Genomic DNA, 22,596 nt, shown 5'->3' on the forward strand with positions numbered 1-22,596 from the left:
TTACCCTCTAAGCCACCACGGTAGACCCTTGTCACAGCTACAACCAGCCTGAAATTCCCAAGCTCAGTAATCCCAGACCCCAGAGGCCAGGCACGGGGCGGCCACCAGGGGGCAGTGCGGGAACACACATGCTCATCAACAGCCCTTGCAAGCGCCCTTCCCTAAGGCTCCTATCTCCCTCCAGAAAGCACCTTCGCCCAGCCGCGGCCACCCCGCAGCTCTGAGTTCCCGCGCTTCTTTGCACTGTTTAACAAGAAAATCAGGGCTGTGAGATCGGGCAGATCCCGGATCAAACCCAAGCTCTCTCATTTCCCTCCTGGCTGTGTGAATTTAGGCAAGTTCCTTCCCCTCTCTGAGCCTCCATCTCCTAACCTTTGGGGTTCTTGCTATGCCCTCGAGAGCCTCCAGAAATGGGAAATTGCCACGTGCGGATTGATGATCGGCTAATTATCATTCACCCATAGTCTCAGTCCACTGTCTGATTCCCAAAGCACGCCACATTAACCCAACTTTGGCTTTAGGGGAAAATGTTGAAAATGCCAAGCACCATAACAAGCTTATAAAAAGCTCTGATTTAGCCTCTATTAAAGACATCGTGAACAGTTTATTGATTTTTTTTAAGGGAAATGAGAGGAAACAGAAGCAAACCCTTCGGGGTGCCAATTGAATTAGCAGTTGGGAGTTTATTCCACAAGAGACAGCGGGCTCCGCAGAGCGCTTCTTCTGGCCCCTGCCCCACTCCTGTCTTCTCCCCCTGCCCACAGCCGGGCGCTCCCTGGGCTTGTTACAGAGAAGAGCCCAGCGCCCAGCCCAGCACACACAGTCGGTGCTCAGTCAGTCCACACTGCATTGCTCTGAGGAAGGCGCTGGGAAACACTTTCTCCCCCACCACCCACTAGGGTTTCTGACCGCATCCTCAGCAGCACTTGGCCGCAAGCCCTAAACCCTGACTTGAGGGAACTGAATCTATTGGAAGGATGTCAGCTCAAAAAGTGAAAGGAGCTCAGGGGATCGAGCTGAGCAAACGCTGGAGCATCTCTGGGGGCCCCAGATGGAGAGAACTCTTCTCCCGAAGGCCAGGCTGCCATCCCTGGCATGCGTGACCTCTCACGGCCTCTCCCTGTGGTTCAAGACTGCTGGAGTGAGCCCCCCACCACCCCCCGTCTGGCCTGGCCTGGGAAACACATGCATCTTGATAGGCAGCCCCAGGACCACCCCCCTCCCAGAGAGCTCAGGAGGGACAAGGCCCCCAGAGAAAGGGGCAGGGAGGCTACCAACCAGTGAAAGTCCACGACATCATTTGATACAGCAAGTTTGGGCCTCCAGTGCCGCCTCTCCTGTCCCTCCACCCAGCTCTCCAGTGTGAAACATGGAAAGCTGTGGTGTGGGGAAAGCAGGCAAGATTCCTCCTTCTGAGAGTGTGAGAGCTGGCTGAGTGGGTACAGCTCACAGAGGACGGCGGGAGAGAGAGAGGCCCTTGGTGCAGACAGTCCTGGGTGTTCACTGGGTTGCTACTTGCTGTGCAACGTCAGGCAGACCTCTGCCTTGTCTGGGCCATAGCTGTGTCGTCAGTAAAGACCTTTCTGCTGCCCTGGCCCTTCCGTCCAGCAGAATCCCACTACAGCCTACAGAGGTGTCCGGGTTCTTCTGTCATCCACTACCTCTCACACACACTCACACACACTCACACACACTCACCAGGCCCCAGTGAAATAGAAGCCCCTCCATATCTCATTCATTCAACAGCAAACTCCCAGAGACAGGAAGCTGGCCTTGAGCTTTAGCCCCTTTGCTCATTAGCTGCCACTAATCTTGAATTGAACTATGATTTTTAACTGAAGTATAGTTCATTTATAATGTGTTAGCTTCAGGAGTACAGCAAAGTGATTCAGTTAATAAACATATAAATTCTTTTCCATTATAAGTTATTATGAGAATGTTGAATATTGTTCCCTGTGCTACACAGTAGGTCCTTGTTATTTATCTTATATGTAGTAGTGTGTTTCTACTAATCCCAAACTCCTAACTCTCCCCTCCCCTTCTGCCTCTGATAACCATAAGTCTGTTTTCTGCCTCTGAAGAAGTTTCAGTTTCTTCAGCTGAAATGTGTGATGTGACTAACACCTTAACTTCGAACAGGTTTGGTGGAAGCATCGGATGAGATTACAGACGTGTGAGAACTCTGTCAATTGTGGAACTAAGCAGATAGCTTCTAAACTGTGCATTTCCAAGTTGTTATTTTTGCCTTTCCCTTTGGGGATGTGGGAGCCGATTCTGAAAACAAAGCCTAGGGCCTTTTATTTGGGAATAAACAAAGCCCTTTTTCCCTCTCTCTGGGCTTTACAACTCGCTTATCAGGAATCCTGCAGCTGCCTGAGTCCTGTCTTCAGTCTGCAGACCCATGCCGCAGATTCCTGGGGAGCCACCCGGTGAGAAGGTGGAGCAGCTTGGTCCATGCTTACATGCTGGATGACTCAGCCAGTGAGTGTGTGTGTGTGTGTGTGTGAAGGATTTCATTTGTACACTGTGTGTGTGTGTGTGTGTGTGTGTGTGTGTGTGTGAACGATTTCATTTATACCCAAAGGTGGTACTTGCCAATGCCACATGTGTAGTGCTAGCCACAAAATTTAGACCCAGAGAAGAATATTCAGACACAGCAGACATTTATTTCTTCTCTCACACAATGTGCAAGTCTGAAAAAATCCAACCAAAGAGGCCCTGCATTTCCAAACTCTATTTCCTTTCATTTTGGTTTACAGATTGGAGCGTTCTCGCCTAAACGCGTGTCTTTCTTGTATTACCTTACTACAGGCAGCAGAAAGAAATGAATGCCCGCTAGCTTTCAGACTCTTTACCCCTTTTCCGGAGACACCACATCCACGGCCCATTATAGGCAACGATTCATTAGGTGTTCTCAACTGCAGGACGCGAGTCCCCCGCCTTCCTGCCTGTGACCTCCACGTCCTCCCCACCCACTGCCCAGTGCTGGCCATGCCACACACTCTAAGCTTGTTGCTATGGCAACACCGCCACTTCAAGGTACCAATTTATCAGAGTATTAATTAGAATCATATAAGCTGCTGAAACATAGCTCCAAATAAATAAGGGCTGAAAGCATCAGAATTTGGTTTCTTCTTTGCTTGAGAGTCCTGAGCCTGTGTTTCTAATCAGCGGGAGCTTTCTCTTTCCTCGTGAGCAGGGAGCGGGCTTCACTTTGTGGCCGCATCACCTTGAAAAGAAGAGACTTGTCGCCGCCTCCTTCAGCTTTAGGAAGGGGCGGAAATGAGGAGGGACACACCTGCTCTTTAAAAGGCTCAGCCTCCCAAAGGAAGTCCATTGCTTCTGCCTGTGTTTCATGGGCCGGAACTCAGAACTCAGCCCGTGACCACATCCCTCCACAGGGGAGGAAGGACCAGGGAGTGAGATGGGAATCTGGGGGACCAGGCAGCAGCCAAGTCCAACCCCATCCTCAGAGATGTCTCTCTGGCCCACTGCACATTGCTGGGGGTGCATCTACTGCCATTCATTCATTTAATAAAAATTTACTGAGCACCTGATTGTATGCAGGCCCTGTGTGAGGGAAATCAACAATACCTCAGTGACTCAGACACCATCAGTGTCCTCAATGAGCTCACAGCTTAATGGAGAGACTTAAAAAATGAGCAATTACACCAAAGTGTGATCACAATTGTGTCCCCCAGGACGACGGAGCTGATGGAGAGAGTACGAGGAAGGCGGCTGATAACATGGTGAAGGACGCCCTGGAGACGACATTTAGGCTGATGAGACCTGCAAGATGTGCGACCGTTGTCCCGAGGGACGGTGCCAGTGCAGAGCGTGGCCCAGCCTGGCAGGCAGAATGTGGCTGGTTGAGAAGAACAGGCTGGAGTCCTAGTTGCCTTCCTCAGTGTAGTTCCTGGGAGATGGCTCAATCTTCGGCTGATAGAGTGAAACCAGAGTGGTGAAGAGATTCACAAGGTGGACACACAAGGTACTAAGGGGGTTATTAGTTTCCTAGGGCTGATGTGACAAGTCAGCACAAGCTTAATGGCTGCAAACAATACAAATGTATTATCTGACTCTTCTGGGGTGTTAGAAGTCCAAAAGGGGCCTCAAGAAGGTTCCAGGGCAGAGTCTGTTTCCTACCTTTCCCGCTCCTAGAGGCAGGCCGCTTTCCTTGGCTCCTGGCTCCCAGCTTACTGCTGCATCCCTCCCATCCCAGCTTCTGCCCCCATATCCAACCCCCCTCAACCCTAGGCTCTCCTGCTTTCTTCTTTCACTAATAAGCAATCTTACATAATTAGGGGATTATGTGGAGCCCACCCAGGTAATTCAAAACCACCTCATTTCAAGATCCTTAACTTAATCACATCTGCCAAGACCCTTTTGCTCTATAAGGTCACAAGTTCCAGGGTTTGGGATGTGGACATCTTTGGGGGGCATTATGATCGCCATGTGGATCAGACAAGAAAAGGAGCATCCATGCAGGTGACGAAGCGCAGTGACAAGGAAAATGAGCGTATTCGGAAGTCGGAAGGAAAGGCGCCAGAGCCCCAGCAGGAAGTCCATCACCCCCATCCACGGACATCTGTTTGTGCCTTGCCTCCCTTCACTCTCGTTTTGGTAACTGCAAACCAAATTTATTCATGGAGATACTCCTGCACGTTCTTAACCTGGGGGTTGGACCATGACCAAGTTGAAGCCAACCAGAGTCTTTCACGCCCAGTTCAGTGGTGGGACTGGTCCAAGCCAGGACAATGAAAGCTTCCTTCTAAGTTATTTTGGAGTGGCTGGGGGATACATTGCTGCTGGTGACCATCGTTGGCCAACTCCTCTGAGATAATCCATGGAGAAAGAAGACTTGAGTCATATTGAAAGAGATTATAACGTTGTTTGAGAATCCAGATCTAGCTATACCTGAAGCCAACATCTCGATCATGTGAACAATAAGAACACAGCAAAATCCCATTTGGGCTTAATCGTCTTTCTAGCCGTGGCAAACGAATGGATGTTGTCACGGCCAGCCTCTGGCACTGGTCTTAGGTCTGGGGGGAACAGCCAATGTCTCTCCCCTCTTCCTCAGTTTCCCCCATTCTTCAAGACTGTGTTTCACGCCACCTTTCCAAGGAAGGTGTCCCGATTCTCCACACTCCCAACCCACCTGGCCCTGGTTGGAATGCTGCCCATAGGATCCTGGCCTCTTCCAGGTGACCACGTCACCCAAGTACCTATGCAGAGCCCTCTTGACCTTCCCTGTTCTTTCCCCTCAGGGAGTGAGCTGCCCGTCTGCTCTCTGGCTACTCAGCTCCTGGAGCATGAACCCGTCAGAACCAGATGCTAAGCTGCAGGAGAGGCAGCAGCTGTCATCCTCGAGATCAGGGAAAAGGAAAAGTTGTTGGCACCTCGCTGAGCGTTGCTGTGCCCTGTCCTTGAAGGATCAGAAAAGGCAGCTCAAAGCTTCTCACCCCGGGGTCTTCTCTGCAATGCCAAGGTCACCCAGCAGAAGAGCAGCAGATCATCTATCAGCCCCTGGTCAGAAAATCAGGAAGGGTCCCCAAGGTTCCTGGTGACCTAGTCCTCCCATGTCTTTGATAGGCATGGGTTCGACTTGAACGCCTCCAGAGACAGGGGGCTTACCATTTCTCTGGCAAATCATCCTCTCCCTGGACAGTGGGTCCAAGTCTGCCCCTGAACTTACTCTTCCTCCGGTCTTTAGGGAAAGCCTGAGCGCATCCCTCTCCCCACTGCCCCTCCACCCGCTGTGCGCCCCGGTTCTAGCCCTCACGGCGGTGCGCTGGGAATGTCTAAGTTCCTCATCACTTCTGCCCCCCACATTTCTGTAGTTCCCACCCTTTTACTTCAAATATCTCCAGCTCTTTCCTGCGGGATCCCTGGCATGTCATGTAGCCTTGACATGAACTAGAAGGTTCCAGAACCCCCAGAGTTCCCAACCTCACCCAGCTAAGTGCCTGACCTTAGCCAAGGCAGGCAGAGATTAGGAAAGAGTCCCCACCCTCAGACCACCTTGTTTCCTTGAATGCTAAGACAGCCTCACCTAGGGGAACAAGGAGGCAGATTGTCTCTCACCTGGGGCCTCCAGGGAGGCCAGGACAGTGCATTTGCTGGTGAGGGACATTCAGTTACATCCAGTTAGGGACACTGAGCCCAGGAGAGGTGACGTATCGCGCTCAGCATGGATCCCTGGATCCAACACTGCAGCTCTTCCAGGCTTCCAAAGAACCTGTGATCCCTCTGCTGGTACAGGCTCTCAGTAAATGTCTCAGGAAGGAAGGGGAGTGGCAGGAAGAAGGAAGCATTTCTGAGCACCTACTGGATGCTAGGGGCGTTTACTGAGACCTCATTCCCTTTATCCATCGAGACAGCGTGGTAGTTGCTCCCGCCTTCAGAGAGGGGATGGGGCGAGGCCGAGGTCACGCGGTCTGTGTGCATCAGCGAGGAGGTGGGGGCGAGGCCGAGGTCACGTGGTCTGTGTGCATCAGAGAGGAGGTGGGCGAGGCTGAGGTCACGTGGTCTGTGTGCATCAGAGAGGAGGTGGGCGAGGCCGAGGTCATGTGGTCTGTGCGCGTCAGCGAGGAGGTGGGCGAGGCCGAGGTCATGCGGTCTGTGCGCGTCAGCGAGGAGGTGGGCGAGGCTGAGGTCACGTGGTCTGTGCGCGTCAGAGAGGAGGTGGGGGGGCGAGGCCGAGGTCACGTGGTCTCTGCGCATCAGCGAGGAGGTGGGGGCGAGGCCGAGGTCACGTGGTCTGTGTGCATCAGCGAGGAGGTGGGTGAGGCCGAGGTCACGTGGTCTGTGTGCATCAGCGAGGAGGTGGGTGAGGCTGAGGTCACGTGGTCTGTGCGCGTCAGAGAGGAGGTGGGCGAGGCTGAGGTCACGTGGTCTGTGCGCGTCAGAGAGGAGGTGGGCGAGGCTGAGGTCACGTGGTCTGTGCGCGTCAGCGAGGAGGTGGGGGCGAGGCCGAGGTCACGTGGTCTGTGTGCATCAGCGAGGAGGTGGGTGAGGCTGAGGTCACGTGGTCTGTGCGCGTCAGAGGAGGTGGGCGAGGCCGAGGTCACGTGGTCTGTGCGCGTCAGAGAGGAGGTGGGCGAGGCCGAGGTCACGTGGTCTGTGCGCGTCAGAGAGGAGGTGGGCGAGGCCGAGGTCACGTGGTCTGTGTGCATCAGCGAGGAGGTGGGTGAGGCTGAGGTCACGTGGTCTGTGCGCGTCAGAGAGGAGGTGGGCGAGGCTGAGGTCACGTGGTCTGTGCGCGTCAGAGAGGAGGTGGGCGAGGCTGAGGTCACGTGGTCTGTGCGCGTCAGCGAGGAGGTGGGGGCGAGGCCGAGGTCACGTGGTCTGTGTGCATCAGCGAGGAGGTGGGTGAGGCTGAGGTCACGTGGTCTGTGCGCGTCAGAGAGGAGTTGGGGGGCGAGGCCGAGGTCAAGTGGTCTGTGCGCATCAGCGAGGAGGTGGGCGAGGCCGAGGTCATGCGGTCTGTGCGCGTCAGAGGAGGGTTTGAGTCCAGCCTGTTAAGTGCTGGGCCACCCTGTTTCTCTGCTGTCGCTTCTTCGAGGACAGCACAGGCTATAAATGCCCCAGCAATGTCACCGGCTGCTCCTGAAGGATTACCTGTGGCGGCTGCAGCTCTACCTGTGGGAGGAGGGTGTGGCTAAGGGGAAGACGCAAGGAAAATTTGAGATGGGAGAAGGGGCACCCTCTTTCTCCAGATCAGAACATCAGATTTCATGAGCCAGAGCTAGCCGAGTAAGACGCCAGTTCTGCCCCAACCCACCTTTCTTCCAGAAGTCACCCCAGCCCTGGGGTATGGAGCCATACTCTTCTCCCCAACCACCCACAGCCCAGTAACCTGCCCTGGGTAAGCTTTGTACTTAACAAGGGCCAAGGGAATATTTATTGGGAGGACTGATGCTGAAGTTGAAGCTTCAATACTTTGGCCACCTGATACAAAGAGCCAACTCACTGGAAAAGACCCTGATGCGGGGAAAGATTGAGGGCAGGAGAAGGGGACTAGGGGATGAGACGGTTGGATGGCATCACCGATTCAGTGGACATGAATTTGAGCAAGCTCCAGGAGATTGTGAAGGACAGGGAAATCTGGCGTGCTACATCCCATGGGGTCACAAAGAGTCAGACACGACTGAGTGACTGAAAACAACAAAGGGGCCCACGGGGCAGAGGAGAGAGAGTCTGGAACACCTTCACGCAGTTACTCCATGAATACTTATCCTCGTTGTAGATCCCACTCATCAGGTTCCTACCACGCATGTTGTAAGTTCCAGCAGTGCAACGCTGGGCAAATCTGTTGTTCTCTCTCGGTCTGTTTCTTTTCTGTAAAGTATGCACGATTCTAGTGTCTGCCTTAAAAGACTGTTGGAAGAACTAAAGAGAATGAGTAAGCCCTCAAACAATGTTACTTACTACTATTAAACTACTTCTATCCTGACAACAACACAGCTAAGAAGGTCCTGTTATTTCCATTCCCCAGAAGAGAAAACTGAAGCTCAGCCAGGTTCAGGACTCTGCTTGAGGTCCATCTAGGGGGACCTGGGGATGCAACCAGAAACACTCTTCTTACCCGCTCCATCTTCATTCCCAGCAGCACACCAGGGACCAGGGGTCCTCAGGCACACAGGCCTGATCTCTTGTCCAGTGGGGGAAGACCCACACATAGACAGTCCCAACTCTAGGGAGTAAGAGCTGTGATGGAGGGCCTAGGGAGCTAGAGAGCGGGGGAAGGGTAAGAAATGGAGGAGAGGTCCCAACTCTGGGGAGATGGGGAGCCCTGGGGAGACTGAACGAGAGGTAAACTTTTAGCCAGGCCCCCTTCATATAGGAAGCCACTGGAACAGTAGTTAAGGAACAGAGCTCAAAACCTGGTTCTGTCCCTCCACTGTGTGATCTTAGAGAAGGAAATTCACCTCCCTGAGCTTCAGTTTCCTCATCTAAATAGCTTAGTAACTGTGAGACCAAGTAAATGAAAACACCTGGCACCTGGTAGGTATTTACCATTTACAAAGTTCACTTTCCTATCAGTCTCCAAATGCTTATTGAGTGCCTCCTGCATGCCTGATGCCGGATGCAGAGATCAACCATGATCTCACTGGCAAAGATGCTCAGCGAGCAGAAGCAACTTGCCTAAGGTCACACTGGTTCAGTCTGCCTCGTGCTCACAGGGGACTTAAGAGTTCATCACCTTGGCAAACCCTCCAAACATCTCTGAGAGGATGAAGTGACTGCTTCTATTTCATGGATGAGGGAACGAAGACCCAGGATGGGGTTCTTGTACAAGATCATCAAGGACCACCTTTGACAAGATCAGGACAACACCCTCCCCACTCCCGTCAGAGCACCGCTGCTACCAGGCTCCAAACAGAGCCCTGGAGAGAGCCAAAAGTCCACACAGGCAAGCTGGCTCCAAATAGCGGGGCGGTTGACTATTTGAAGTCCAAGTTCCATCTTTCAGAGGAAATAAGCTGATCAGAAGGGGGTGAGTTAGCTGCTCATGGACACAGGTAGTTTCTTCACTTGTAAAATAGAAATGAAAATAATCCTACTGCTTGATGTTCCCCTGGTCTTGGAGAGCAGAGTCCTGCCCTGACTTACCTCTGGAATCCACTCCATGCCTCTCACAGCCTAGGAGCTTAGGGTGGGACTGAGCCATCACCCCCAGCTGTAGGCACAGTACGCAGCAGGGCTGGCCAGCATGTCACAGTCCCCCAGCTGCAGGGTTTGGACTCCAGACCCAAGACTTCTGGTGTCTCTAATGGGAAAGGAAAGCTCTTTCAGTGAAGCTATTTGGAGGTGAAGATGGAAGCAAAATGCTGGTCTACGCACCGGTGAGGACAGCAAAGGAAGTGGAGCCAAGAACAGATGCAGCATCCTGGGCCCATTGTCCAATCAGACGCAGCCTTGTGTTTGGCTTAAGCAATCCTTTAGAATATCTAATTATGGAAACCAGTGTATGTCCCGCTTTCCTTAAACCACATTGAATCAAGTTTCTGATCCTAGCAACAGCAGAAACTTGATGAATACTGTAACCCAAACAGGAGCTAACAGATCACATTTGCCATGAAAAAAGTATAAGAGAGTACTAACATCTTAATGGTAGTAATTAAATGGGAAAACAATGAAATTAATCAAGAGAGTTTTATTTATCCTGAAGATAGTATTTAAGGCGAAAATTATTTATTTAGGGACGCATAAGGGGGGAAATGGAGACTTCTGAAATTCTGAAGAAGGCAGCAGGGCCCTCCCAGGGAGAAATCATTGTGGAGAAACCATCATGAATGAACACACATGCTAACTCTGGTAGGTGGGTCTCTGACTGTGATTGCATACCATCCCCAAACAGCCAGCACATTTAGTGGTTCTACACCCACTTTCAAAAATGAGGGAAATGATGTTCAACAGGAATAGACACTTAGCCAAGCACATATTACATTTGCACCAAACTCCATTTCACACCAAGTCCATTTCCTCATCAAATAAGGCATTCAACAATAGTTTACTACCAGTACCTAAGATACCTCTTTGATCACAGTCTCTGTGGTCATCACAGGGACATTATAAAAAATACCCCAAAGTAGAAATCCATAGTAAAAATCAGGGCCAGTACCAATGGGGACTAGACTCCAAAGGTGGCCTCCATCCCCCACCCCTCCTGGGGTCTCCAAGGGACAAAATGAAGATTCAAGGCTGACTGCAGAGTCTATGCATGTCCTATGGGACCAGCATACCCTCTGGCCCCAAGACCAGAACTGACAAACCTGCTGCTCTCAATAAAAGCAGTAGCAGTCTTGCCTGAAAACCCATTGTCTCTTTCTTCCATTAAAAAAAGGAAGAACTCCCTCAAATAGATCATTATGCAGTCTCTACCCACTGGTTCAAATGAAAGGCAAATCTTTTGTAAGTCTCTTTCAACATTCCATCCAGAAACTCTGCACCAATGGGAGATAAGAAGAACTCGGAGCCAGGTGAGGTCACGCTGGACCCTGTTTAGCCAGGTCGGAGCACGGGGCTCCCATCCAGTGGGCATCTGCTCTTGTACCGTGTTTGGCTGAGCTTCCGGAGGGCCCCAGTTCTTGGCAGGGAAGTAGTGCTGGTCTCCATTGCACGGATGAGAAAACGGCACAGAGCGACCCAGGGCAGAGCAAGACTTGAACCTGGATCCCTCTGCCTCCAGAGACTGCAACTCTCACCTCCCTGCGCACTCGCACTCTTTGAGCACAGTGAGAAATGGTAACCAAGCAGGAGCAGAGCTGAGCTCCAAGAGACAGAGTTCTTTTTTTCTGCGCAAGAAGAAGCTAACAGGCCCCCTCCCTCGCATCTGCAGCGTAGGGTTGCAGGGAGGCTAATGAACAAAGTCACTCACAGTCTGCCCTGACATCCTCAGAATATATCGCCCTGCTCTGGGAACACGTCTCCTTAGCCCCATAAATAATTGCGAACCCGTGCGTTCCCTGGCATTTCTGCTGAAATCATCACTCACCCACACTCTCTGTGCTTCCTGCAGAGCCAAAGCAATTCTTTCTGATTTTAAAAAAATGCAGTCTTTTATTGAAAATAGTTTTTGTATTCGCTCTCCACCAAGCACCTCCTCAGTGCTGCGCTTGGTCTTAAGCAGCAGAGACACAGAATGGCTTGGACACAGCCCTGCCCTCAGGGAACTCAGATCCTGCAGAGAAGAGAGAGAGACCCAGCAGAGCTTTAGAACTGCACCATGTAAATTATTTACCAGAATTAGGAGGAGGGGCCAGTGTGAGGAGGGCCGGCAGTAAGTACAGACAGTGCCCTGCGGGGGACAGGAGGAAGCAAGGCTGACTCTGGGGCGGCGCCACACTGGGGAGAAAGGTGCTCTTGGAAGGGGGCGAGAGGCGGGTGGTGAGCCAGCCTGATGGCAGAAGGTGCGAATCTTCAGTCAAGCTATTAACATCATAAAATCACAAGTGATGGGTTTTTCTTTTTGTTTTGTTTTGTGTGTGTGTGTGTGTGTGTGCGCACGCGTGTGTGTGTGGATATGAAGGGTGTGCTGAGGTGCACACACCAGTAACTGATCTTAAGGGACATGCACAGATGCAGGAGTTGAGGGCAATGAGGGAAGAAAGCCAGGAGGAGGCAGAAATCAAGGACGGTGTGAACTGCACAGACTCTGACATTGCTAAATTAATTAGTCCATGCCAGCTCCCACAGTCATTGGCTTGATAATGGACACATGATGTCAATCAGCCAACCGAAGCCGACCCTGGAACTTTTGCTGGGATGTCTGGCAAAGAGACTTGTTTTTTGCCTGGAGCTGCTACTGATTACTGTGAGGGGAGTGCCCGCCTGAGGATGGGGCCGACACAGAGGAAAGCACCCTCTTAAAGGCACTGTTCAACCTCGCTGCGTGACTGATGGTCACTCTGCCAGGAGATATTCAATTGCACAAGCCAATTTTCTTCTTTTTTAAAAAATATTTGAGATGGTTTATCACACTGGTGACCTCCAGGGTTGTGACGGTGGGTGCAAAGACCTGTGACAGTAGGTGGAAGATATACTCACACTCAGCAGGTTGTGGAAGAAAATGCAGTTTTGTAGATGGGTGGTGGCCAGGTCACAGAGGGCTGTGGTGTTAAGCCAAGTATAAGCGGTGGGAACCAGAAAAGGAATTTAAGCAGGGGGGTGGTATAATCAGATATATATATATATATATATATATCTGTGGGCTCACTCTGTTTATTCAAATGTGTTTAAAACCTAGAAAGAATTCCCCAAGTAGGAAGCTAGCCAGACGTTTTTCTTCTCCAGTTTTTCTGCACGAAGGTGCTATCCAAGGTACTGAGATACCCAAGCGGACTCTTCCAGGAAAGGAAGCAAGCTAAGTCTTGTGGGAGGAGATTGGCATGCTGGCTCATACATTCAAAATGCCAGCTAGTTCTAGTCCCTTATTTCTGCACAAATTGAATCAGTCCTGGGCTGTTTGTCTCCCTTCTCCTATAGACAGGGAAGAAAGTCTATTTGTGTATGGCTGCTCCCTGAAATCAACCTCAGGGCATACACAAATCTTTTGTCCTTGCCTCTGCCTGGGCTGATGGAGCAAGGACTAATAAAACTTAGAGACAAAAAGACTGGGTAACGAGTTCTTTGATATTGAAGTGTGCAAACAGCCAGAATGATTAACATACTTGTCTGGGGTTGGTGGTAGATTATTGGTCCCAGTTCTTCACTTCTCCCTGTAGCCAACCTCTTTTTCATATGATGAGTCCTTCTCATCAAAAGAGTAGGACATAGTTCCCTTTTCTTTAGCTTTGGTCTTGGCCATGTGACTTGCTTTGGCCAAAACCGGGGGACAGAAGTGAAGATGAGCCTGTCCCAAGCTTAGACGTTACCAGACCCAGGCATTTCCACTAAGCTTCTTGCAGGGTGTCATCACCACTGGGAGAGTGTATGCCAGTGTAACCGCTGCTGGGGGATAATTCTCCATGTCTCCTCCACACAACAGGAGAAGGGGAAGACAGAAGACCAGATGGTTGGATGGCAACACCGACTCAGTGGACATGATTTTAAGCAAGATCTGGGAGATGGTAAAGGACAAGGAAGCCTGATGCTTTGCAGTCCATGGGGTCACAAAGAGTCAGACATGACTGAGCAACTGACCAACTAGAAACCACACATCTTGTGAGCAGAGCCACAACTGGCTACATAATTAACAGGTCCTCACTGCAAAATGCAAGTGTATAGTCTCTAATTTTGAAAGTACTCACAATTGAAAGATCAGTGATTTTTACGTGTGGCCCTGTGCAATTTCATAGGGCACATGCCCAGGAAGCCAGCCCGGCAGAAGCAATGATAGCTTCTGTTTTAGGTCAGTTCAGTTCAATTCAGTCGCTCAGTTGTGTGACTCTGTGACCCCATGAACCACAGCACACCAGGCTTCCCTGTCCATCACCAACTCCCAGATTCCACCCAAACCCATGCCCATCGAGTCGGTGATGCCATCCAACCATCTCATCCTCTGTCGTCCCCTTCTCCTCCTGCCTTAAATCCTTCCCAGCATCAGGGTCTTTTCAAATGAGTCAGCTCTTCACATCAGGTGGCCGAAGTATTGGAGTTTCAGCTTCAGCATCAGTCCTTCCAATGACACCCAGGACTGATCTCCTTTAGGATGGACTGGCTGGATCTCCTTGCAGTCCAAGGGACTCTGAAGAGTCTTCTCCAACACCACAGTTCAAAAGCATCGATTCTTCTGTGCTCAACTTTCTTTATAGTCCAACTTTCACATCCACACATGACTACTGGAAAAACCAGAGCCTTGACTAGACGGACCTTTGTTGGCAAAGTAATGTATCTCTGCTTTTTAGTATGCTGTCTAGGTTGGTCATAACTTTCCTTCCAAGGAGTAAAGGTCTTTTAATTTCATGGCTGCAATCACCATCTGCAGTGATTTTGGAGCCCAGAAAAATAAAGTCAGCCACTGTTTCCCCATCTATTTCCCATGGAGTGGTGGGACCAGATGCCACGATCTTAGTTTTCTGAATGTTGAGCTTTAAGCCAAGGTTTTCACTCTCCTCTTTCACTTTCATCAAGAGGCTCTTTAGTTCCTCTTCACTTTCTGCCATAAGGGGCCAACAAATGATGATCTTTAGATCAAATTCTGTCCATCAGTTGTTTGGGTTTGACCCTGGAACTAAGGAAGTTTTTACATTTTTAAATGACTGAAAAAAAACAAAAGAAGAATACATTATGTGGCCTGTGAAAAGTGAAGTGTTAGTTGCTCATTTGTGGCAGACTCTTTACGACCCCATGGATTGTAGCCCACCAGGCCCCTCTGTCCATGGGATTTCCCAGGCAAGAATACTGGAGTGGGTTGCCATTCCCATCTCCAGGGAATCTTCCTGACCCAGGGTTTGAACCCCCGTCTCCTGCATTGCAGGCAGATTCTTTACTGTCTGAGAAAAATTCAAATGTCAGTGTTCATAAATAAAGCTTTATTGAAACATATGCCTGAATATTGATTTCTGTGGTGTCTGTGCTGCTTTCACACCACTACTGCAGTGCTTGGTTGTTGCAATAGAGACTGTGCGGTCCACAGGTTCTAACACGTTTGCTTTCTGATTTGTTACAGAAGTTTGCTGACCCTGTTCTCAGCTAGACAGAAGAGTTACCTAATGAATTCCTGCCGGTATTGGCTGAGCACCAGCTAAACCACAGATCTCTGAGAATGAGTGCTACTATTGTATGGCCCCCGAGATCCTGTCAGAGAGTAATGCAGCAAATTCTAAGCTGTAGGGCTTCACTCCAAGTTAAAGTTTCTCAAATAATTGTATGTGGGATGATTTCCCAAGGGCATGGAGGAGCCTTCCATGACGTTGCAGTGCATCATGAGAAAGCGCTGCTGTTTCCCATTTTCTGTAACACCTTATTGCATCAAGGAGGAGGTTTCAGCTTGGTCCTGGTAAGTCTTTCCCTCTTTCCTCACTCCTGGTCACGTCTTCATAAGAGAAACAGACCAGAACTTGCGCTCAGTACCTCTATCGGGTGAGGCATCTCCCTAGAATAGATGCGAGTGCTGTCTCTACTGTGTGTCTTCTGATGATTTAACTTTCCATTTCTGGCAAGCAGTACTAGTGTTCTATTTATGTCAGTGTGTTAGTTTCCTTTTTACATGCTGTTGTTGATGTAAAAATTGTGATTTTACTTGAACAAGAATTATCAAGTTGTATTAGCTAAATAAAAACATTGAGTAAATCATCATGCAGATAGAGGTAAATGTGAGGAGAGTGCCACAGAGGTGGTGGACAAGTGGCTGAAGTTTGGGAAGCGTGGAGAGGGCTGGCCCTTGAAACCCTTCCGTCCTCTGGTTGCAGAGCACGGTGTAAGCATGTGACGCTGGGACAGCCCTCCCTGGCTCAGCCCCCGTCTCTGCTGTGCGTTGGCTGTACTTCATTTCTCTGAGCCTCTATCCTGTTGCTGCAAAATGGAGATGACAGTACCTGTCTCCAAACTGTAGTGAACACTGTAGGCTGCCTGTCAGCGCACTTCCTCCTTCAGCCCCTGTGGATAAAACCCAGTTGTTTCAAGGTATCTACTGCTCCCCCAGGTCACGTCAAGGTGAAAGCTTGCTCCCAGCTCTGGATATGGCCTAATTGCCCCTTCTCTTTGCCAATGATTTGGCCAAAGGTAGGTTGTGATCCAAGGCTGGCACTGAGCCACCAGCGATTTTTGAGAAGACTTAGTAGCTCCTAAGAGAGAGTCACTGAAATAAGGTTCTTTTGTCCTTGTGTGGATATTGTTGGGTCTGGATGGGATTCCTGAAACCAGTGTAGCCAGTTTCCTCTGATGAAGTTAACATTGGACTCCCCTGGTAGTATGGTGGAGGAGACTCTGCCAGCCAGTGCAGGGGACACAGATTTGACCCCTGGTCCATCCAGGAAGATTAGACATGCTGCGGAGCACCTAAAGCCAATGCTCCACAACCTCTGACCCCGCAGGCTGCAACTGCTGAAGCCCATGCGCCACAGCAAGGAGGTCACCACAGCGAGAAGCCTGAGCACTGGCTGAAGAGCGGCCCTGACCGCAACTAGAGAAAGCCCATGCGCACAGCCAAAATAAACAAATAAACTTAAAAAAATAAGTCACATCAGTACCAGAGAGCAGATTGGTGGGCAAACCCCAGGCTTGATGCTGTTGAACTGCTAAATCAACCAACTGTGAAGCTAACCTTTCCTCTGGAAGTAAAACATGTGTCCTAAGAAACGTTCTTATTGTTTAAGCCAGTTAAAAATGGGGTTTCTCTCACAACCGAAAGAATCCTAACTGATACAAACACTGGTATTTTATGTTCCAGGATCAAATCACTACATCAATACATCTGCCAAATGGTCCACTTGGCCTGTGGTTATGCAGACAGCCCCTTGCAGGTAATCAGCTGTAACAGAGAGTCCCCTTTGTCAGCCAGCGCCCCTTGATCTCTTCTTCCTTAGGAACAGAACCTAGATTTCATTGAGGGCAGCAATGTGCCCAGTTAAAAAGGAAACTGCATTTCCCACTCTCCCTGTGCCTGTGGGTGTGACCACATGACTAAGTTCTGGCCAGTGATGTGCGGATGACAGTGAACTGTGAGTGTTCCAGGAAGGTGCCTCAAGGAAGCTGATTCAGCCAAAGCACACTTCCTTCTAATGGCACATTCTATTTGCTTGTTTCTAGTAGTCAGTGAGGGAGAAGGCAATGGCAACCCACTCCAGTACTCTTGCCTGGAAAATTCCATGGATGGAGGAGCCTGGTAGGCTGCAGCCCCTGGGGTCGCTGGGAGTCGGACACGACTGAGCGGGTTCGCATTCACTTTTCACTTTCTTGCATTGGAGAAGGAAATGGCAACCCACTCCAGTGTTCTTGCCTGGAGAATCCCAGGGACAGCGGAGCCTGGTGGGCTGCAGTCTATGGGGTCGCACAGAGTCGGACACGACTGAAGTGACTTAGCAGCAGCAGCAGCAGTAGTCAGTGATGAAAGTGAAAGCGGCTCAGTCGTGTCTGACTTTTTGCGACCCCATAGATGATACAGTCCGTGGAATTCTTCAGGCCAGAATACTGGAGTAGGTAGCTGTTCCTTTCTCCAGGGGATCTTTCCAACCCAGGGATCGAACCCAGGTCTCCCACACTGCAGGCGGATTCTCTACCAGCTGAGCCACAAGGGGCTTCCCTGATAGGTCAGTTGGTAAAGAATCTGCCTACAATACGGGAGACCCCAGTTCAATTCCTGGGTTGGGAAGATCCCCTGGAGAAGGGATAGGTACCCACTCCAGTATTCTTGGCCTTCCCTTGTGGCTTGATGAATTTCTGGAGCTTCCTTGCACTCCAACCTTGCACTCCAACTTCTTTGACTGTTTTATGTAGCAAAGTGAATCCTGTGTGTTTAAGCCCCTGTTTGGGATTTCTGTTACATACAGCCACACTTAATCCTATCTGATACATATCTAATTGCAAATTCCTTGTTCTTTATCAAGAGGCTGATGTCTGCAAACACATAAAAACGTGACTGAAATAATTTTCATATACACAGAAGACCTAAGATTTAATATGATCTTTATTGACACTCAGATTCTCCAAAGAAACTTAGAGCTGTTGGGAGGGTGAAAATGGATCATTTATGTCATAAACGTAACTCAGAATCCAGTCCACACAAAGCACCCAAGCAATGACATGTGTGTGCACTCAGTCGTGTCCGACAAAGACTGCAGTCCGCCAGGTTCTTCTGTCCATGGGATTTCCCAGGCAAGAATATTGGCATGGTTGCCATTTCCTTCTCCATGGCATCTTCCCAACCCAGGGATCGAACCTACACCGCCTGCATTGGCAGGCAGATTCTTTACTACTGAGCCACCTGGGAAGCCCAAGCAATGACAGCTTATAGGTTTTTATTGTTATCAGATAGTCCAGCCCTCTGATTTGATCCGTGAGGAAATGGAGATCCAGAGAAAGGAATCAGCTTGTCCAAATCATGTAGCTCAGCAGTGCAGGCAAGACTAGAATTCATATTTCGACACTCTCGCTTCAGAGTTCTTTCCCCTCTCCTGAGCCTTTTGCAAGGTCGGAAGCTCCACCACAGGGAAGTGTGCAAGGGGCCTTGGATGCCCACATCCTTCCCAGGGACACTTCCTGCAGTTACCTTGGTCCATTTTTAAACTTGCAATACCAAAACACCACAGTCTGGGTAGCTTGCAAACAGCAGAAATTCATTTCTCATAGTTCTTGAGGCTGGAAGTCTGAGATCAGGGTGCTAGTATGGTCAAGGGAGGCCCTCTTCCAGCCCACAGACTTCTTGCTGCATCCTTAGAGGGAGGAAGGGGTCAGGAAGTGCTCTGGGCCTCTTTTATAAGGGCACTAATCTGTCATGAGGCCTCCACTCTCACAGTCCAATCACTTCCCAAAGGCCCTGCCTCCCACACCCTTCCCCTTGGGGAATAGGATTTAACTTGGCATTTGGCAGTGGGAGAGGGGAGGGGAACACAAACATTCAGACAACAGCACCCCTCTGTAGGCAGTCAGCTCCATTGAATGACTCTTAGTTTTCTTCCAAGTTCAGGATTCCATAGCTTTTTCAGAACCAGAATGAAAAGGAAAGATTGAGAGTCTTTCCTTCTCCCATCAGTGTCCTCCCCTGTAATGCCTATGAGTGAGTATAATGATGTGTGATGGAAATGAAAACAAAAGTGGGAAAAGCAAATAGTCGAAGCCTCAAATTTCACTGAAACCTAGACCACAAGTAAAGGGGGATTATGGCCTGGCTCCTCCGGTCTTTGTGGTCTTTGCTTGCCTTCTTTCCAGTCACCCCATCTCCTGTAGACAAGGCGGGAGCTGTGTGGCTAACACAGTCATGGGAAAGGGTCTCAAGGTGTCAGGTCTCACCTAAAGACCTAAAGGGAACCCTGGAAGTCTCCAGAGGCTGTTTTGATGTTGCCTTCCAGCCAGAGGATAGCTGTTATTGGCAGAACTTTATCAACATTTCCTTAGTGCTGTTATTAAGGCAGCCAGCTTGCCCCAAGCTGATGAATTTTAAAAGAAGCATAAAATAATTTTTTTTAAAAAAATCTGAAGCTGAAAAAGTAATGAATGTTTAAAAGCTTGCCTTGTTTGAAGCTTCTCACTGGAGCAGATTAACCCATTCACTGATTAGGGATTCAAAAAAAGTGATTATTAGCAGATTCCAAAAAGCATGTTAAACATTAAAATATCTCCAACCATTTAATCCTTCAAAGAACCCTATGAAGCAGGAATTGTCACCACCCTCCAACCCAGTCGTGAATACAGGAGCTGGATGCATATGTGGGCCCGTGAGACAGCCGAGCACACCTGGGTATCCATCCTGGGCACGGCCGTGATCTGGTCCTTCACCCCGGTCCACTCTGGGACTCAGCCAGGACAGATGGCCCTTTTAGCCTGCCCAAAGACAATCTTCTCTACTTGCCTGTCAGCTCACAAACCTTCCAGCGTGGCCAACAAGGTCAGCAAGCTCTTTGGAGGTGATGAGGGAAGAAAAGGGGGTGCCGTGGGTGTGGGCTTGGGCCGTCTGCATCCTGGTTCCCATCAGCTCAGAGGAGCAGGCTGCCGAGCCCCGAGAGAGTGAGGGAAAGCTGGTCTTGGTGGTCCCAAGGGCGGAACTAGAGACCCCAGAGAAGAAGCCTGTGCTGAGTACTAAGCCATTCAGTCATGTCTGACTCTTTGCGACCCCATGAACCGTATCCCGCCAGGCTCCACTGTCCATGGGAGTCTCCAGGCAGGAATACTGCAGTAGGTTGCCATTTCCTTCTTCAGAGGATCTTCCCGACCCAGGGATCAAACCTGCGTCTCTTATGTCTTCTGCATTGGCAGGTGGGTTCTTTACCACTAGCACCACCCACACAGAGCAAATCTGAGCTCCACAGAGGTTGAGCTTCTAGCAGAGCTATCCAACTACTCAGGAACAAGTGGTCTGTCCCTAGAGGTATGCAAGCAGAGGCCGCCATGCTGCCACCTTCCTGGAATGCAGTGTGAGGCATCCTGGCACTCAGCGGTATCAAATCAACCCTCGTTCCAGGAGAATGTACCACAGTCAGCATCACGCTAGCATGAACCAAGCACCTGCTCTGTTCCACAAGCCCATCCGATCCCAACAACTCTGTAGGTTGGGATCACTGGACCTATTTTACAGACCCTCAGAGAAGGCAAATGGCTTGTTCAGGGTTGCACACGTCCTGCTGTCTCCCATACCTGTGCTTTTGCCACTCTGCATCCTGCCTGAAGTCAGTCCCATTGGCGGAAAGCAATCTTTCCATAGGGAAGAGAGATCCTGTCTTCATAACATTAAAAATCACTACAAGTCACTGAAAGTTAGCTATGTGCCAGGCACCCTTCCATGCACTTTGCAGAAATTATCTAACTTAATCCATCTATTAAACTATCTTTCTCCATTGAGTTATGAAGGAACTGACTTCCAAAGTTGAAGTCACTTGCCCAAGGCTACAGCTAGCTGGCCAAGTCAGCCTGACTGTGGGCTTGAGCTCTGCTTCATTCTGATACTTATTATTAGGCAGGGCACCCCTGGTGGCTCAGATGGTAAAAAGTCTGCCTGCAATTCAGGAGACCTGAGTTTGATCCCTGGGTCAGGAAGATCCCGTGGAGGAGGGCATGGCAACCCAACTTCAGTGTTCTTGCCTGGAGAATCCCATGGACAGAGCAGCCTGGTGGGCTACAGTCCATGGGGTCTCAAAGAGTCGGACGTGACTGAGTGACTAAGCATATGCAGGCAGGGGGCAAATCCAGCAGGCATGCCTGCGGAACAAGAGGAAGACAGCGAGAAAGGGGAGGGGGTGGGGCTGGTCTGGGGCAGCCATGTGAAAGAGCAGGGCTCACAGGGCTGACAGGAGGCTGGGGAGGTCACTTCCACACCCACACCAAGCCTGGCTGTAGAATGAGATGCTCCCCAAGTTCAGGTGGTTTGTATGGCTAGCTGTGTAGCCTTAGTCAAGTCACTGTCTCTCTCTGAGCCTGGAATAGCCCACAGTTTAAAGCAGAGCTCCAAGCCCAGCAAGGATGAGAGGACAATTTGGGAACTAAGGCAATTAGGCAGAGTTATTAAAAGCTAGGTCCACTCACCAGTTTGCCAGCTAGGAGTGCTTACTTATCCTCCTTGGCGTGGGGCACTTGGGAATGGGATCCAACCACTTGCAAAGCACTGGGTCCCAACTATTCAGAGAGAGAGTAGGGGTGGCGGCCAGATCCCAGATATTCACGCACTTTGACTTTTTCAGCCAGTACCTGCCAGGAGCCCCGTTCCCAATCAGCTACTGAGTTGATCCTCTGGGTCTCTTTCACTCATTTCTTTATTCATTCAACAAACGTTTATTGGGCACCAGCAACACAGCCATTCCAGAGTTAGGCACATTCGTCCATACCCTTGCTGACTCTAGGATAAGGCTGTTTCCCCCATGGGCCAGGTGAGAGGAAGTGGTTTAGCTCTGGTCACGTGGCTGGAAGCGGGCGGGTTCGGCCTATGACCTTGCTGCGGCAGGGCCAGTCCCGCCTGCCGGTGTCTGAGATAAACCCGTAACCCAGGGCCTGCGGCTGGAGCCATGTGCATGCACGTCTGAAGGCCCTGGATTTCCCACCGTCCTGGCACCTGTCGCAGTTTAGCGGGTTACCATGGTATCGTTCCCCCCAGCACCCCGGGCAGCGGGGACCACCATCTGTTTACACGGCTGTCAGAGGAATTGATGTCATACGAAATTGTCAGCTCAGCAGGATGAGAGGAGGAAGAGTGGGCGGCTCTGAAAGCTTCCAAGCCATCAAAACTCATCTTGATCAAAGCCATGAGCAAGTGGCTGCTCCCCTGGGGGAAACGGAGGGAAAAAAAAAAAAAACGGGTAGGCTGTGGAAAAAATTTTCCCTGGAGGAAGAAGCAGGTAGCAATAGTAATGGTTAGTATTATTCTTTCCATTTTTACACTCATTTACAAATCATAAGCTCAAACAGGTAGCAATAGTAATGGTGAGTATGATTCTTTCCATTTTTACATTCATTTACAAATCATAAGCTCATTTTAGCGTCTCACAGCCCTGAGAGACAGGT

At 50.1% G+C, this 22,596-nt stretch overlaps 1 protein-coding gene across 1 annotated transcript in view; it reads left to right on the forward strand.

Annotated features, from left to right (window-relative positions):
* HRH2 (histamine receptor H2) overlaps positions 1-15,607 on the forward strand; it is an 80,176-nt gene extending 64,569 nt beyond the window's left edge. Inside the window, exon 2 of the mRNA XM_061158169.1 lies at positions 15,119-15,607. Coding sequence (XP_061014152.1) covers positions 15,119-15,197 — 79 coding nt within the window. The 3' untranslated portion in view covers positions 15,198-15,607. The remainder of the gene's footprint in view (positions 1-15,118) is intronic.
* The last annotated feature ends 6,989 nt before the right edge of the window (positions 15,608-22,596 follow it).

This window comes from Dama dama, chromosome 12, assembly GCF_033118175.1.
Source record: "Dama dama isolate Ldn47 chromosome 12, ASM3311817v1, whole genome shotgun sequence".
In the NCBI taxonomy this organism is placed as follows: Eukaryota; Metazoa; Chordata; class Mammalia; order Artiodactyla; family Cervidae; genus Dama; species Dama dama.